Here is a 17,554-nt window from a genome sequence, read left to right as displayed (position 1 = left end):
CCAGGTGCACCATGTCGGAGTTGGACGAGTGGTTGTCCGCGGCCGCCCCCAAGTCGCTGCCATCCAGGCTCTTGGCATCTTCGGGGTCCACGTCGCCCATGGTGGACCAGGACTCCGCCAGCAGGCTCTCGCTCTGCCAGGGTCCGGGGCTCAGGGACGGCGCGGAGCCCGCGGACCCCTCGCCGGACTCGACCGGGGCTTTCCCCTCCAGAATGAAGGCCGGTGGTTGCTGGGACACAACAACAGACTGAGGTCAGTCGCGAAGGGCAAAATTAAGTTGATTTGGCGATTTTCATTGACATGTTCCCTCCCCAAATATTGTACAGTGGAAATCATGTTGCACACCATCTATGACCTTAACCTGCTTGTTGCACTTTGTTTAGGGGGCTTTGCAAATGCGCATTTTTATGCTCGGGGAAATATGTTTTTGCGACAGGGCTTATTTGAAAACATCCGTCCATTTTGAAACAGCATTTCCCGGCGCGCGCGTGCCTCCAACGTGTCACTCGAAGGTGACCCCCCTTCGCCCCGCGCGTCGCGACTCCACCGCGGATCGCGGAAAGTATTCGCCGGCTCGCCGGGCCGAGAGCCCAGAATAGACGCGGCCGGTCCGCGTTGGCCGTCTCTCTCTGACGCACGTCGCCTCGCGGCAAAGTCAACATCAACCTTGGAACGGAATCCCCTTCGCTTAGCCCAGCTAATAAGCGATCGACTCGGGCAAAAATCGGCTTTAAAGTTGCTAAGTTATGCTTTTTATTTACTCAACTGCAGACTGGGCCAGGCATCTGTCGGTAGCGAGATCTTTTTTTTTTTTCTTTCCCAATTGAAATGAATGGACATGAAATCTGTTTCAAAATTAACGGACTTTGTGCTGCTCCTTCTGGTTTGTGCCTTGACCAGCTGTCTATTTATCTGAATTTTTTTGCTTACATGTCATGGCTAAAAAAAATTATCCGAGCGACGGCTTGAAAAATTCAGTCCGGTGCTGCTGTTTTGGTTAGCGTCAGATTCCCCCCCCTCCCACCCCCACAAGACCCGGATCCCACGCATCCCGCAAAATGACCTGCGAGGTACGTCGCTGGCACTTTTCCTGCACCCTTTAGACCCGGATAACTGATTTATTGACCCGGCGTTGCGGTCAGCAGCGCCGCCGCAACTTAATGATTAAAGCCGGCCACACACACACAAACCCATGCGCACGTTAATCCCCGCACCCGCATACTTAGCGATCCTACTTAATGGTACTTTAAATGGATTCCCATCAGTTCAATCCCGGCCATTAAGAGACATTTTTAGGTCACGTTCCATTTGTGTTTCAAGTGCAAGTGCAAGGTTGTCGTCTGCTTTTCACGAGAGTGAAATGACCCATTTGTGACCTTTCTTGACCACAAAATCACGTCCAAACACGCCGGTCCATATTTAAAAAGGAAAGCCAACAAGCGTACCGTCTTGTTTAACGGAAGATAGAATTCGACACGGGTCAAATGATTGCCCCGACTTTTCCCGTCCAAAAAAGTTAGCGTTACCTGCCCGGGTGTCGTCGGCGAGCTGGAAGACGACAAGCGCGTTACCGGAGAGGACGGCGGGATGAATTAAGACGCAAGTCACACAAGGCGCGCGACAGGCAGGCAGACATGCACGCTAGTTATCTGATGCACAAGTAACACAATGTACAAGCTCGCTCCCCCCCCCCCCTCTCTCTCTTTCTCTCCCTCCCCTTCTTCCAAATACATGACATAACACTTGGCCGTGGATCTGCCATGGGTGACCGTGCAGGTGGGGAAAAAAAATAAAATAAAGTTTTGAGTCCCTGATCAGACTTTAACCGGAGTGTAAACTGTAACTATTGCGGGTTACTGCCTTGCAGGATATCAGAGCAATCTGTAATTACTATTTACTTATGCACACGTGGTTTTTAAAAATAACACAACCTGACATCATTCAACTTTAAAATGTGTAGTTTGAAAATGTCCCACTGACATACATTGTTGTTTGTATTTTTAGATATTTATTATTTACATCCATTTAATGTAACACCGGTGGCCCCGTGGATATTTAATTTCTATTTCGTTTATATATATATTTAGCGAAGGTACAGAAATGTCACTGTCCAGTTCTTCGTCATCCTTGTGCCCGATTGGCCACAAAGCAGGAAGTAAACATCACGTGACCGCGCCAGTCAGCTGACCCGCAGACGTCTATTCCGAGTCACGACCAGCTGGGATTAACTCGTCACTCGTTCCCTGCACGTTTATTCGGTAAATAAAAATATTAATCAGAATATCGGTCGATTATATAACGCGAGATTTATGTCGGAGTGTTGCCTGTAATTATTTTTTTTTTTCGCTGACGTTTGTGTGTTCGTTTAATGACAGGCCCGAGCTAGCAAGCTAAGCAGCAGTGATCATGGCGCTCAGCGACGCCGACGTTCAGAAGCAGGTAACCAAGACTTTTATTTCTTTATCTTAAAATGAAAAAAAGAATACATTTCATTTTAATAACGAACACTGTTATTGCTTGTTTTTGTTTATTTTGCCTGCCAGAAATCGCAAACATCCTGTCGAATGACATTGCGCGAGGTTATTGCTAAAATGAATAAGAACCTGAATATGATTCCGTATTTTGCATTTTTGTGTGTTGAATTTGGCGTGTGATGTGATGTTTGTGGAGCGACTAAACGCGCAGTGATGGCCTCATCGTGCCCATTCATCACGTGACCATCACATGACGGGGACCGGACGAGGAACTGCTGTAAAAGAGGAAATATTATAATAAATGCTGAATTGTAAATCCCCCTCGGACTATGGAAAATGTGATATTTAGTGACAAAAACATTCCTCACAGTACCGTGTCACAAAACATCACAGTTTTGTTTATCATTGCAAAATTTGTCACGTTTGCAGATCAAGCACATGATGGCCTTCATCGAGCAGGAGGCCAACGAGAAGGCGGAGGAGATTGACGCTAAGGTACAATCACGACGGATCGATGACTCGTTTTAATATCATTGATTAATTACCCGTGAAAACGCCGTTTCGGGGAGATTTATTGGAGACGAATAATCCTTGAATCGTCTTAAAAAAATGTAAAGAAAACAAAGGGGGGGGGGGGCGGGGCGGGGTGGTGAGTGCGTCGCCATCAATCATTATACATTATCTCCTTTGATTAGTGACATTCCCTGGCTAATATCTGACCATCTGATGATGATATCATCAATTCATAATAAATAAGTGTATGGGTGTTACTCATTCGTGTCTTCACATATCAATTCAATTCTGGTTTGAGCACTTTTCTGGAACTTTTGCACCCCCCCCCCCCCCACCCCCGCCGACGCCCCTGCAGGCCGAGGAGGAGTTCAACATCGAGAAGGGCCGCCTGGTCCAAACGCAGCGCCTGAAGATCATGGAGTACTACGAGAAGAAGGAGAAGCAGATCGAGCAGCAGAAGAAAATGTGAGTGGCGCTAACATCCCAGCAACGGCCGCTTCATCCCCTGAGGCGTGGCCAACGTCTTTGTCATTTGTCCGCCCAACAGCCAAATGTCCAACCTGATGAACCAGGCCCGCCTCAAGGTCCTGAAGGCCCGCGACGACATGATCTCGGTAAGTGGCGCGCTGGTTCCGCGAGCCCGAGTTGTGGTTCTCACGGGGTGGGCGTGTGGTATCTTTCCTTTTCAGGACATGCTCAACGAGGCTCGCCGACGGCTCGCCAACGTGGCGCGCGACCCGGCGAGGTACGGCGCGCTGATCGACGGCTTGCTTCTGCAGGTCAGCCATCGTGGGGAGCGATTGCCTTTATTTTTAGGACGGAGCATTCGCCCCTCACTTGTGTTTTTTTGTCGCTGTGCATATAAACAACACCAAGACACTCCCCCACCTACGGTTTTTCAATTATTACAATCCTATGAATTTTTACATTGCTATCAATCTTTCCATTATTATAAGATAATTTTTTTCATTTACATGTGGGAAAACGTTGATTTAAGGTAGAAGATTTAATAATTTTGTGGCTATTATGTTAATTTTTGAGCAATGTGTTCACTACTATTGTAGTATGTAATATGATCGCTATTTTTTATTCCTTATTACTAGATTCAGTTGTACCTTGACTAACAAGCTTTGTCGCTTTTTTGTGTGATTTGTGTTGTACAGTCAAAATTTGCTCGAGTGACGTAACAAAATAATCATAAAATCGCGCAATTTTGGCAGCTCGTGCCCTGGCGTGTGGGCGAGGAGAGCCACGTTCGTTGATGCCCTTGCAGCCTTTAATCAAACGGATGAAATACGTACAAGAGCCAATCCCACCCCAAGCTCCCGATGTCACTCGCTAGGCTCCGCCCCTTCAGCACCCAAGCACTACGACGTGCGCACAAATGATATTTTATTAAAAGCAGTTCTCAATTGTCAGGGTTTGTATCAGCTGCTGGAGCCCAAAGTGACCGTTCGGTGTCGTAAGCAAGATGCCCAGTTGGTGCAGGTGAGTCTGGGCGCCGGTCCGGGTTTCCCGGCGGTCCAGTTCCCGGCCGTCGTCACGCCTCTGGTGCCCTTCCCAGGCGTCCATACAGAGGAACTTGCCCATTTACAAGGCGTCCGTCAAGAACAGCGTGGAGGTCCGCATCGACCAGGACAACTTCCTGGCTCCCGACATGTGAGCGCCGCCGAGTCTCTTTCCGGGGTTTGGGTCCCAATGCTAATCGGCGAACTAACGTGTGCTTTGACAGCTCCGGTGGCATCGAACTCTACAACGGCGACGGCAAGATCAAAGTGGCCAACACCCTGGAGAGCAGACTGGACCTCCTGGCTCAGCAGGTGACGACAACCACACAAACGCTTGAGCAACACATGTAGACAGACGTTATCACACTCACGACGGGCATGTACAGGAAACCGAGAACTAGATTGTAACTTCACAAACTACCGTAATTTCCGGCCTACAGAGCGCACCGGATTATAAAGCTCACCCAGTACATTTGGAAAGGAAATACCATTTGGTAGGTACATGAGGCGCACCTGTGTAAAAGCCGCAAGTGCCCACGTCGAAACACGAAATATTTACAAAGAAAGACGGTACATTCGTAGTTTGAATACCCTAGCTTAGCTTAATAGAGCAACGACACGTTAGCACGAACTGGCCTGGTTTAAAAAAAATAAATAAATAAATGCCGCGGCGGCTACACAGTAAGCAAAGCAAAGCAAATTTATTTGTATCGCACATTTCATACACAAGGTAACTCAATGTGCTTTACATGATTAAAGGCATTTGAAAACAAAGGGATAAAACATTTAAAACGGGATAAAAATGACAAACAAAATACAAGAAAAAAAAATAAAAACACGGTAGCGCAACGCTAGCGCGCCGCTAACAGAGCCTGTTAAAAAAAACCTACTGGTAAAAATCACTGAGACACGGCAGTAACACAGCAGCAACAGGCTAGCGCAGCGCTAACAGGGCCAGTTAAAAAAAAATGGTAAAAGTCACTTCCTCGGCACACACATTCCACAGGCGTCACTCTTGCCTTTTCCGCTCGAGATGCCCCCTTGCGGTCGTTGGGAAAAATGCACAAATTAGCCGCATCACCGCACAAGCCGCAGGGTTGAATACGTGTGGATTACAGGCCGGAAATTACGGGACTGTATTTTCTGCATTTTAGTTTAAATTGAAACAAATTCTATTTCACGGATTGAACATTATGGGCCAGACGCATTTTTCTACATCATTATGAAATTGTTCTAGAATGACCTTCTATACTTAAGTTTTCCTCCCGCTCTCCTGAGAATGCGACTAGCGCTGAACGGCTCTTTGGCGGCGGCGCCGGTTCAGGATTTGATCAATGAAATTAGCCGTGATGTCGTTAGGAAAAAGTGCGGGCGTTACTTTCCCGAGCCCCACGACAACATTGGCAAAAACAAAAACAAAAGACGCTCGCTCAACATTAATAACATCATGAGTACGCGCCTCTAATGGCTTTTATCAGATGTCCAATTGAATTGAACAAAATGAGCCTTTCACATGACTGAAGCGCGCTGGCAAGAAGCGACCACGTCAAACTCAACGTTGGCGATTCAATTCAAAGTACGATTTTGAATTTAAAAAAAAAAAACATAATAAATAAATAAAAATACATTTCCGGGCAGGGGTCGAAAATTTGAAGTCCAGAGTATCATTTTCTGAAAGTATCGGATTTTTTAATTTGGTCCAGAGAGGGTTAAAATAAAAAGTCAACAAAAATATTTCAAACCATATTTTCCAAATGAAACATTTTTTTGTGATTTGGGGAATTGTAATTTTTTTTTCAATATATGAAATAATAACAATTAAATCCAAAAACAGTACATTTTTGTATTGGGGTGGGGTTAAAAAAAAATATATTTTTGTGGATTTTTGTTTGAAAGACAATGCTTAAAAATATATATATATATATATATATAATATTTTTTAAAAAAATTGTGCTTAGCTAATTTCCAGTAATTATTTTTAGTGAGGCGGCACGGTTTGGCCTCAGAGTTCCGATGTTCTCCCCGTGGCTGCGTGGCTTTCCTCCGGGTGGGCACTCCGGTTTCTTCCCACATCCCAAAAACGTCCAACATTAATTGGACACCCCAAATCGCCTCTCGGTGCGATTGCCTCTACGTGCCCTGCGATTGGCCGGCGACCGGTTCAGGGGTGTACCGCGTCTATTGCCCGTTGACAGCTGGGATAGGCTCCAGCACTCCCTGCGACCCTTGTGAGGATGAGCGGTGAAGAAAATGGATGGATGGATATTTTTAGTGAAGTGTTTTTTTTTTTTTTTTTTTTTTAAATGGAGAACATGACAAACATTGTCATTTGTCTTTTGTTGTTGTCGCCCCCCCCCCCACCCATGGTATCATGATCATGTGATATTGATCATTTTTCTTCAGCTGAGCGCTCCCAAACTCGTCTTTTTTTGTGTGTGTGTGTGTGTGTGTGTGTGTCGTTACGTTCGCAGATGATGCCCGACATCCGAGTGGCGCTTTTCGGCGCCAACCCCAACCGCAAGTTCATGGACTGAGAAGCCCCCCCACCGCCCCCACCCCGTCCCCTCCTTTCTGTATTATTTTCATTTTCTGTTGTTTTTGGTTACATTCCTTCGCTAAAGGGCGGTGGCGCTTTGTCGTCGTTGTCATTATGATTTTATTGTGTTTGTGTGTGACGTGGCGCCACCGCCTCGTCGTCACGGCATATTTATGACGTGACGACGGGACGCGGTTACTTGCTGGATCGTGGAGTACGTTAAGATGCTGAAAATGTTAATTTATTGTTCCGCCAGAAGGTCCGTTGCCCCCGTGCGTCTGTATATGATTGAATTACGTGTTTGAACATGTCATGTGGTGTGAAACTGTACAATGCGATAATAAAATACGTGAATGGCGGTGGTCAGTACACACACAACACACACTGTCAGTCATTCCAGGCTGGTTAGTTAATCACATGCTATTTGTCAGACAAAATGCCTCAATTATCTCGTTTGGACCAGTTGTGCTGACTTGTTCGGCTCGGACCGGGCGCAGACGGCGACGTGGACGTTTCTTGTGAGTACTTTTCACGTTTTTTTACCACGTTTTACTGTCCTGTTGATTGGCGAAAGTTGCGTTTCGCGTAGGATTTTTGCCGCGTTAATGACGCAAAGTTACAAAGCGTCGTTTTTTTTTTTTTTTTTTTTTTTTTTACTTCACGTCTGCTCTTTTTTCAATATATGAAATAATAATTAAATCCAAAAACAGTACATTTTTGTATTGGGGTGGGGTTAAAAAAATATATTTTTGTGGATTTTTGTTTGAAAGACAATGCTTAAAAAATATATATATATAATATTTAAAAAAAAAAATGTGCTTAGCTAATTTCCAGTAATTATTTTTAGTGAGCCAGAATTTAATAGATGGGATAAAATGAGTTGTAGGTAACAGTTGTGTAAAAAATAAAATAAATGTCTTATGGCTAAAATGGGGACCCTCTCATTTAAAAAAAAAAAAAATCTATTTTTTGGGGGGTTTTGGGCTTTCAAAACAAAGTAAATATTTCCATGGCTAAACTACTATAAATGTGGATTTTGTGTATTATTTTGGGGGGATTTTTGCCACGTTAATGTCCCAAAGTTACAAAACTTCGCTTTTTACTTCACGTCTGCTCTTAAGAGCCTTGCCAGAATTTGGATAGAATAAAACGAGTTGGAGGTAACAGTTTTGCTGAGATGTTTGCATGAAAAAAATAAACATCTTATGGCTAAAAGGGGGACCTTCTCATTTAACAGCAAAAAAAAAAAAAAAAAATCTGTATTTTTTGGGGGGGTTTAGGCTTTCAAAACAAGGTAAATATTTTCATGGCTAAACCACAATAAATGTGGGGTTTATTTATTTTTTTTAAAACAAAACGTGCAATATATAATTTTCATACTAACAGTGAATGTTTAATGTTAATTTGCGTAGCACAATTGAAGCCCGAAGTTGATTTTGTTTCACTGTCTGTGGTCAAATCAAACCAAGCTTTTCCTGATTCCGGTCAGTCGGGATCACGAAAATTTAAAAAAATATTTAATTTAAATGTAATCATTTCTATTTATGTAGTTTTTTTTTTTTTAAATGCTACAGAATTTCTTCGATTTATACTTTCCTGACTGACCTGAAACAGGAGAAGTTTATTTAGATTTTGACTTCAGACATTGAGACGAAAACATGAAGCGTACGTAAACTTCTGGCTTCAACTGTGTAACAATGTGGTTGCCATAGTAACGATCAGACAAGCTGGGTGCTGTTGTCCTCGCGCGCACTGCAAATGTCAACCGTAAAACGACGAGCGTCATGTCTTCATTTTTGCTCAAATACACGCGTGGAAACGAGCACTAAAATGACAAATGTCGGATTGTGCCTCAGAAGTCAACAGCGCCCCCCAGTGGCACCTAAGGGCATGGTTGCCTCCCTCGCCCAGGCGGCGGTGACCCTCCTGTGGTTGGCGGCGGCGACGGGGATGCCCGACCTGAGCCGGCGGGACCTGCTGATGCGCCAGGAGGCGTCGCGGCGGACGGGCGGCGGCCTGGCGCTCACGCCGGCCGAGCGGCGCCTGGACGGCGAGCTCCGCCGGATGAAGGAGCGCGAGATGGCGGCCGAGCCCTTCCCGCCCGCCGTCCACTTCTTCAAGGCCAGGCGGCTGATCCGCGACAGTCCCGTCTTCAAGCTGCTGCAGGCCATGCCCAAAGGTGACCTTCGCCACGCTCAGACGGCAACGGCGGTGCCGGAAAGGAAACGTTGAACTTTGTCCCGGGCAGGCGGCGCCCTGCACGTCCACAGCTCGTCGCTGGTGAGCGCCGAGTGGCTGGTGAAGAACGCCACGTACCGGCCGCACTGCTACGTCTGCTACACGTGGGACAACTCGGCCCGATTCGTCTTCTCCCGCCGCCGGCCGTACCCGCGCTGGGACTGCTTCTACTGGCAGCTCGTCGGCGACCTCCGGGCGAAGGCGGGCGACGCGGCCGCCTTCGACGGCAGGTACCCGCCCGGGCGCCCGCGCGTCTTTCGCGAAAAAGTGACGACACTCTGATCGCTCTCAAGCTTGATGAAGCATCTCACGCTGGTCACCGAAGACCCGGACGGCGAGTACCCGGACCAGGACGCCGTTTGGAACAAGTTCGAGAGAGCCTTCGTCGCCGCCGCCGGGCTGGTCAACCACGCCCCCGTCCTGAGGGATTACTTCCTGCAGGGCCTGCACGACCTCCACCGAGACAACGTCATGTATCTGGAGCTGCGCAGCGGCCTGTCCAGGGTCGGTGTCGGCGCCGGCGCCCCAAATATTCCGAGAGGTGAGCGCGAGCCGGACCCGCGTCCCGTTTTGTCGTGTGTGTCGGTCCAGACGTACGAGCTGGACGGAACCGTCCACGACAAGATCTGGACGCTGAGGACTTTCCGGGACGTCACCGGGAAGTTTGTGGCCGAGCATCCGGACTTCCTGGGCGCTCGCCTCATCGTAGCCGTGCACAGGTACGCGCGTCCCGCAACTACGAAGAACTTTACCGTCATGGATCAGGTCATATAAAAATCAACCACGTTCACGCAACTGATTCTAGAAAATTGTCACTTAACTGATGGAAAGTGACGTTTTGGGCCTCGGAACCATTCCAGTGACGTAAAATGTGGCTCGTGGTGATTTCGTATTTTTGCTTTCCAGGGCGTCGGGCGTGTCCGAGGTGAAGGCGGCCATCAAGGAGGCGGCCGAGCTGCGGCGGGACTTCCCCGACGTGGTGGCGGGATTCGACCTGGTACCCGTTCGCGTCGTACGCGGTCAGAGCGACACGCCCGCAGCGGGTAGCCGACGTCTTGTCTCGCAGGTGGGAAGGGAGGACGACGGACGGCCGCTTTGGTACTTCCGGGACGCCCTGTCGCTCCCGGCCCGGATGGGCGTCGCCCTGCCGTACTTCTTCCACGCGGGAGAAACGGGTCGGGCCTGGCGGAGCTCTTTCACGTTCTCGCTTCACTCGCGTAAGACGGCAACTCGGCTAACGGCACGACCGCATTGTTGTTCCGTCGCTCACGCTCGGCAGACACGGAGGGGACGGAGGCGGATCAGAACCTCCTGGACGCCCTGCTGTTCAACAGCAGCCGCATCGGGCACGGCTACGCCCTGGCGCGCCACCCGCTGGCCAAGGAGATGTCCCGGGTGAGGCGGGTGGCGGTGGAGGTGTGCCCCATCTCGAACCAGGTCCGTTTGCGCCACTTTTTGTCAATATTATTTCTATAAAGTAACGCTTTTGGCCGAAGGTGCTGAAGCTGGTCTCCGACCTGCGCAACCACCCCGCGGCGGCGCTGATGGCGGAGGGCCACCCGCTGGTGATCGGCTCGGACGACCCGTCCATGTTCGGCACGGCGGGCCTGTCCTACGACTTCTACCAGGCCTTCGTGGGCATCGGCGGGCTGAAGGCCGACGTGGGCACGCTGAAGGAGCTGGCGCTCAACTCCATCAGGTGGGTCAGGCCGCGTCGGGTCGCGGGCGGCCGAGCTCTCCGCTGACGGGGGCTTCCTTCCTTGCGCCCACCCCCCTACTCAGGTACAGCTCGCTGCCGGCGACGCTCAAGGACGCGGCGCAGGCCGACTGGCAGCGGAAGTGGGACGCTTTCGTTTCGGCTCACTCTCGAGACCCGGCGGAACCTTTTGACAGTCATTCGACGAAGAAAAATGACGCTTTTCATGCAGCTTTATGACTCAGAATGCGGCGCTTTAATTGGAACGCAAAGTTACTGGATATCATATTGAAATATGAAAGCGTGGAGGCGGCTTTGAAGAACGGGGATGAGAATGGCCAATTTGGGAAGAGAAAAAAAAAAACCCAGAAAATGTCTGCTTTCGGCACAAAATTTAATTTGTTTAAAAAACGTTGTTAAATGGTGACCGCTCAGTGTAAAAACAGGGCAATCATAACATTTTGAAAAGTTAAAATATGAGTCCCAACAACCCAAAAAATTTTGCCAAACTTCGGACATAAAAACGTAGACTGAGTGAAATTTATATCAAACACGCGACTGCACTTGCTTCAGAAATAAGTACACAAGTCATTTGTTCATATATTATATCAGAGAGTTCATGAAATCGTATTAGCAGCTGTCAATTATATCATATTTGAGAAATTTACGTCCAACTTACCTTAGCGTTTCCCGGTTTGGATATGCTCCTGGACATTTTTTTTTTTTTTTTTTTTGCTCCTCGGCGTCCATAATTGATCATATCGGAACACAATGCGCGCAGCACTTTTCCGGGAACGTCCACTTTTTGTACGTGTTCGCTTTTCGTTCCGATCTGCTCGTCTGAAACAGTTTTTTTTACCCCGTGATTTTTATCAATTTCCCTGGCACGATTTTCATCTTTTCGCTCCAAGACTTTCACCGTCCGAGCAAACGTGCAGACTGCTCGATATCTTACGTACGTATGAATAGCAGTTATAACTATGCCGTAGTAAACAGAATGCTTCTCTAAGAAATATTAAATATCAGAGTGAAAATACCGCCAAAATGCTTTTTTACACGTTTCACAAAAATGACATTTTCAGCTGAAAAAAAAAAAAAAAAATCTCATCCCTGCTGTACGTATGTACTGAATTCATCTTTGTGTCACATTTGGACGCTTATTAATATGTTGATACGCTGAGCAAAACGTTTGTAAACGGACCTTTATTTTAAACTCTGAATAAAAGGGGAAACGATGTCATCAGCGTCAAAGTTGATTTTAAATAAATATTTACATGCGTTTAAAAAAAAAAAAAAAATCTACTTGTAGTTCCACCTTCGCTCAGGTGGCGGCGCTGCTGGGGTGCAGCGGCTTGACTCGGACGCGTCGCGACAGTCCCAGACGAAGACCCTGACCCGGACACCTGGTAGGGGGACTTTGGGACGAAGGTGGACTTTTCCCGATTTGACCTATTGAGTGAAGCGTAAAATTCACAAAATTATTATTTGCTTATTTATATATTTATATAAAAAAAAAATCTCGCCATGACCTGGCGGGTTCCATTTGGGAATCCTGCTTCCTGTCGGACTGAACGAGGCCCGCACTTTGGTCACGGCGGGTTTCAGCGCCAGGGGGCTTCCCGGCGTGGCCGTCGCGGACACTTCAGACACGTCGGCGTTATTCATTGGTTGAGAAGGAAAAAAGGAGGTACATTTAGACAAAAGTAGTGCTTTGCCGCCATCTTCCGGCCCGACTTGCAGTCAAAGCTAACGTGTCGAACGGAGCTAGCAGACCTGTCCTGGGCTGCGCTTTCAACTTGGGCGGTTGTCTTTCCTGCTTGCCGACGGGCCGCCGGCGCCGGTCGCCGCCCTTCTTTTTGCGGCTCTTCTCGTTCCCCGCGAACTCTTCCTCCTCCTCGTCTTCCTCGCTCTCCGACTCTGAAACGCCGACCGCGTTTTAACTCGCGCGGCGTCGCCCTCTGGGGACGCTCGGCGGGTCGAACCTGCCGTCAGTTTGGGCTCGTAGTCGCCATCCGGAGGCCCAATCCTTTGCTCCTTTCTGACGTCCGCCTGGGAGATTTCATCCAATCCTGAAGGGGGGGGGGGGGGCAAACGGTCTAAATCAAGGGACTGGACTGTTGTCCGAGATCACAGGTGTCAAACCCGAGGCCCGGGGGCCAGATCTGGCCCGTCACATAGTTTTATGTGGCCCACAAAGCCAAATTAACTGTCAGTTTCCATCATGCTCGTAAAAATCTGTACCAAATATTCAACTAAAGATGAGAATTTACAAGCATTTTTTGTGAATCGTTGAAAAACACACAAAACTAGTTCATAAATTGATGTAAATGTGATGAGATGTGGCCCCGGGAGAAAAATGAGTTTGACACCACTGATGTGCGTAAGCGAAATGAAGCGTTTACCAAAAAGGGAGGGGTCCACACTGCAGTTGGAGCGGTGCAGGGATGCGGGGTCCGTGTTCTCGTCACCTGGGAACCACAGTTGGGTTTTTTTTTTACGCTAGCTACGAAATACTGCAAATGCTTCAACGCGCTGGACTCGAGCCGACCTCGACCGGCGGGGGGGGCTTCCCGCGTCCCGCCCGCGTGACCGTCGGTGAGCAACGAAAGCGCAATGGCCGCCTCCAGATGCCGAGTCAGCAACTTCTCGTCCGGAGCTTTCCTGGAAGACATTTTGGAATCGGCCAACCTCTGCGACCCCCTCGTCCATTTTTTTTGCCGTCTCCAAATTAATTACCTGCTTCCGTGGCTCGACGTGTTCCCGCGCTCCTGTTTGGCTTTCTTGCCAGGCGGCGGCTTCGCGCAGGCAAAGTCCTCATCTTGAACGATCAACAATCAAGGCGAGTTTGCTCACACGACTCACAAAAAATGGTTTTTTCTTTCACCGCGATCGACGTGCCGAACGGAGGCCGGTTGGGGAAAGCTCGGCTTCCGCCGGCACCGCCGCAAAGTCCTCGTCTTCGTTTTTAGATCGACTGCCCTTGCAAAATATTGCGCGCAAAAATAAAATGACTGGAATTGCTGTCGGCGTGTGTACAACAGAGTAATAAATTCTTGTTCAACTAATTTTTTTCGGGAGAATTTTGGCGGTAGAGGTCCTCCCTTTGATGTATTTTTTTTTTTTAATTCAGGGCTTTTTTAAGGGCCGGTTTTCGGTGAACTTGAAGGACTTCTGGGGGCCCCTAAATGCACCCTTGGAAATTTCGGTTTTTTTAAGGGACTTTCTGTTCAAACCGATCCAGTCAATTAGTGACTAAATTAATCTCATTTTTAATGGATATACCTTTGCGACATTTTTTATTCGGCGATGTACGGTTAGATGTTTATGATGTGAGGAAATACGTTCGGCTCAATAGTTTGAATCAACGTTAACCGCATTGCCGATTTTGTCCACACGAGGGAGCCATAATCAACGATTGCGTCTCGTCATCAAAAATGTCACTATTCATGATTCCCAAACAGATTTACACATTTTTACAATCGTCATTAGTGATGTTTTCGGTTTCTTGTGTGCTCGTGGAAATTATGTGAAGGTCGAACAAGTGTTGATGCGCGAATAAGATGTTTTTTTTTTGTCTCTTTCACCCACCGTCGTCGTCAATATCTTTGGACTCGCAGTAGTTGACGCTTTTGGTCTTCCTGTTAGCAGGAAAACGGCTTTAGTGGAAAAGATGAACACACAAACTGGCTCGTGGAATAGTGTTGACAAACCTCGCCGGTCGGTCCATTTTGCACCAAGCAAATCAAAAAGAGAGCTCAACTACCGTAAAACGTTGAGGTGATCCAAATGAAGCGATGAGCAAAATATATTGTTTTGTTTTGGTTTTTTTAGTGACCCGAGGCCGCTTTGAAATGAACTTTGCAGCGCTTTGTTGTCACGTCCATTTTGAAAGCGGCCCCGCCAGAATGCAGGAGAAGTGACGAAAGCGCACATCCGATCAGTTGGTCGACAACGGATGCTTGAAAGACGCTCTCATTTTGGGAAATACAGTATGTGTCGATAAAGATGTGTCAAAGGTAACTGTGTGAAAAAAAAATAATTCGAATAACGATATATATATTTTTTTTAACCCCCACAAAATGTTAATGTCGAATATGTGTTCGAGAAATAGCGCACTCGGTTGTTCAACCAGCTAAAATACTAACTTGTTAAAAAATAATAATATACAGTATCCCCTCATTTTGTTTTGGACGGTATGTCTATCACATATACGTTGACATAAACTGTGAGTTATTTTAACCAAAGTTAAAAGTGTCGAATCTTGGATAACAAAATAGTCCATTAGGTTGTTCAACTAATTCCCCCCCCCCCTCCCATTTATTGATTTTGTCTTTGCATAATGGGCAACTCTATATAAACTTATAAATGGTAAATTTTCACATATATATTTTATTTTATGACACTTTTTACAGTTTTTTAAATTTGTCTTACCAGCAGCGGAAATGAAGTACCGGAAATGGTATTCACGGTGAGGTAATAAATGTTTTAGATTTTATTATAAGAACAGTTTTGACTGTACTTTCATGAGCTATCAATAATGGATAAAATGAATAACATTATTTTGAATGATTTTTAAAAAATGAAGATAGGTGGATAGATAGAATGCTTTTTTTAATAAAAAAAAATGCATGTAGCTTGCACCATTCAAATGTCTTAACTTTTTCGTAAAACTAATTTTGCGACTCATGTTCATGAAACAACACACAATTTAAAAGGGAAATTATCAAACAAAATCTGGTGAGAGTCCAATTTTTTCTTTTTTTCACATATTTATTTCTCATTAAAAAAAAAAAATCTCCACATTTTGGCTTCGAGTAATCTTTTGATGCAGGCGTTATTTAATTCTGTTATTAAGACATTCTGCAGTACATTTAATCCCGCAGCAGGTCCCAAATATCGTCGAAATTAACTGACTACCTGCATTCTATTATTTGAAGAGTGTGGGACGGACAATCACCTCCATTTAAAAAATAATAATAACAATTATATACAACCGTTTCGATGACTTCTGGGAGACCCGGAAGTTGATTTGATTCGGAACAAACCACAGCTTCTTTGTTTATTTTGTTTTTTAAACACCAAATTTTAGGGTTCGGTAATTTTTTTTTTGTTTTGTTCTAGTCAGCTCAATTAAAGTCAACTATTAATTCATGCACACCATGATTAAAAACTATTTAGGAGCCTTTGATCATTTAACTCTGAGCATTTAATCTTGAAAGTTTTGACTTCAACCCTTTGGCAGCATTTGGAGGAAAACCGCTAAGTGGACAACATCAAGTCGTAATTGGAACAGAAAGACTGAAGTATGACGATATTATGTAATATGAGTGCTAATTGTCTCCTTTGCGTCTTTGGACAGAAACGGCCACTGTGGGCGCCGCCACCAGCCGCTAGATGGCAGTGTTGTCACGGTTTCTGGCTGTGGAGCCTCTCCGGATGGAGACCTGCAAGTCTGCCTTCCCTCCGTCGTCTGCACTGGTGAGTTCCCTCTCATGTTGAGAAAAACAAAATATCATAATTTATCCACGAGAAAATAGCTTGACTTGAGCCACGGACGAATTTATGTCTTGGGTCGACATGCTGATGACTTTGACACCGCTGCCATTGACAACAAAACGGGAATTGATGTCGTCCATCTTGTATTTTTTTTCTCCCGACTGTGCAAAATATACATGATTAATTTAAATCGGCATAAAAGCAACCAAACAAGCAAGAATATTAAAAGCCACATCTGAAAAGCAAACTAAATAAATGACAGCAAAACAAGAAAAGAGCAATTATTCAAATGCTGACCTTTTTTCCACTTTTGACTTGACCTTTGACCTTTGGTGACAATTTGAAGTTTTCCTTCCGACAGCGAGCAACAGTTAAAAAAAAAAAAAAAAACATGAGAGGACGTAAATGTAAGGTGGTCTAACGTGGAGCCTTGTGGGATGCCGGTCACGATTTACTTGCACAAGCTCATCGCAAAGTTGACTTTATCATCCTTTTTTGGGATCATTAATCATTAAAATATTGTGGTTAAGAAACAAAAAAAAAAACAACACTCAGGGTGCTCTCTGTAACGAGGGTCCTCAAATGCCGCACGAACGAGACTTGTCTCGGGCAGCTGTTCATCATAACTGGATTCATTCATAAATTCATTCATTTGTGTGCTTATTTTGAAATAGATAATTGATACAAATCTGGGGGAAATTTAAGGTTGCCAAGGTTGGTGTTATGATAGGCTGTGATGAGCTCTCGGAGGAGGAATTGATTAAAGTTTAAAAGGGGGGAAAAAAGGCAAACTGTGCTTGTCAAATATGTGGCAAAAATTCAATCGTTTATCTTACCTTGCTGAGCAGATTGTAAAAAAATTTTCATTTTTACACACACACACCAGAGTGGGAAAGCAGAGTGCCCCGCCCACCCCCCAGCCTGGGGATGAGCAAGTCTTTCACGTTGTTATACCGATGGCAGTTAAATAATCAAAGTGCTCATTTCAAGCTACAACGACGCGACGCATTCAAGCGTTGGCGTAATGCGACGCCTATCGATCGCCGCCGATTGCGTATTAAAGAGCGCCTTTCGCCGGTGCGAGGAATATTGA

General features: G+C 46.3%; 4 protein-coding genes across 20 annotated transcripts in view; 3 read left to right on the top strand and 1 right to left on the bottom strand.

Moving 5' to 3' along the window:
• The first annotated feature begins 111 nt into the window (after positions 1-111).
• atp6v1e1b (ATPase H+ transporting V1 subunit E1b) lies at positions 112-7,411 on the top strand. The gene is made up of 11 exons (XM_061807033.1): positions 112-252; positions 2,088-2,258; positions 2,376-2,439; positions 2,904-2,969; positions 3,343-3,452; positions 3,535-3,601; positions 3,677-3,766; positions 4,407-4,475; positions 4,552-4,646; positions 4,720-4,807; positions 6,967-7,411. The coding sequence occupies exons 3-11, from the start codon at positions 2,407-2,409 to the stop codon at positions 7,027-7,029; spliced, it is 681 nt and encodes a 226-aa protein (XP_061663017.1). The 5' UTR covers positions 112-252; positions 2,088-2,258; positions 2,376-2,406; the 3' UTR covers positions 7,030-7,411.
• Positions 7,344-12,203, top strand: ada2b (adenosine deaminase 2b). Of its 11 annotated transcripts, none has more exons than XM_061807019.1 (10): positions 7,344-7,549; positions 8,888-9,210; positions 9,280-9,499; positions 9,595-9,773; positions 9,861-9,988; positions 10,176-10,266; positions 10,336-10,444; positions 10,549-10,664; positions 10,766-10,968; positions 11,052-12,203. In XM_061807019.1, the coding sequence occupies exons 1-10, from the start codon at positions 7,344-7,346 to the stop codon at positions 11,157-11,159; spliced, it is 1,683 nt and encodes a 560-aa protein (XP_061663003.1). In that variant the 3' UTR covers positions 11,160-12,203. The 11 variants fall into 11 exon arrangements, with proteins under 11 accessions (XP_061663003.1, XP_061663002.1, XP_061663001.1 ...); XM_061807018.1 differs by having other exon boundaries at positions 10,549-10,685; XM_061807017.1 differs by having other exon boundaries at positions 10,549-10,706.
• On the bottom strand, positions 12,160-14,813 carry rad51ap1 (RAD51 associated protein 1). The gene is made up of 9 exons (XM_061807028.1): positions 14,676-14,813; positions 14,554-14,603; positions 13,702-13,783; positions 13,514-13,626; positions 13,368-13,433; positions 12,948-13,034; positions 12,739-12,882; positions 12,495-12,605; positions 12,160-12,414 (listed from the first exon to the last, which is right to left on the bottom strand). Exons 1-9 carry the CDS (start codon positions 14,690-14,692, stop codon positions 12,287-12,289), a joined length of 798 nt encoding a protein of 265 aa, XP_061663012.1. The 5' UTR covers positions 14,693-14,813; the 3' UTR covers positions 12,160-12,286.
• The window catches only part of ptn (pleiotrophin), a 28,607-nt gene continuing 24,774 nt past the window's right edge, over positions 13,722-17,554 (top strand). The window contains exons 1-2 of one of the 7 annotated variants that reach the window (XM_061807043.1): positions 13,722-13,804; positions 16,325-16,443. Coding sequence is in view for 2 of the 7 variants with exons in the window: in XM_061807035.1 (XP_061663019.1) it covers positions 16,271-16,443 (173 nt within the window). In the remaining 5 variants the exon portion in view is untranslated. The other 6 variants (XM_061807036.1, XM_061807039.1, XM_061807034.1 and 3 more) reach the window with 6 other exon arrangements.

Source organism: Syngnathoides biaculeatus, chromosome 20 (assembly GCF_019802595.1).
Source record: "Syngnathoides biaculeatus isolate LvHL_M chromosome 20, ASM1980259v1, whole genome shotgun sequence".
Lineage (NCBI taxonomy): Eukaryota > Metazoa > Chordata > Actinopteri > Syngnathiformes > Syngnathidae > Syngnathoides > Syngnathoides biaculeatus.
The sequence above is the reverse complement of the archived record's forward strand: the minus strand, read 5'-3'. Positions and strand labels throughout refer to the sequence as shown.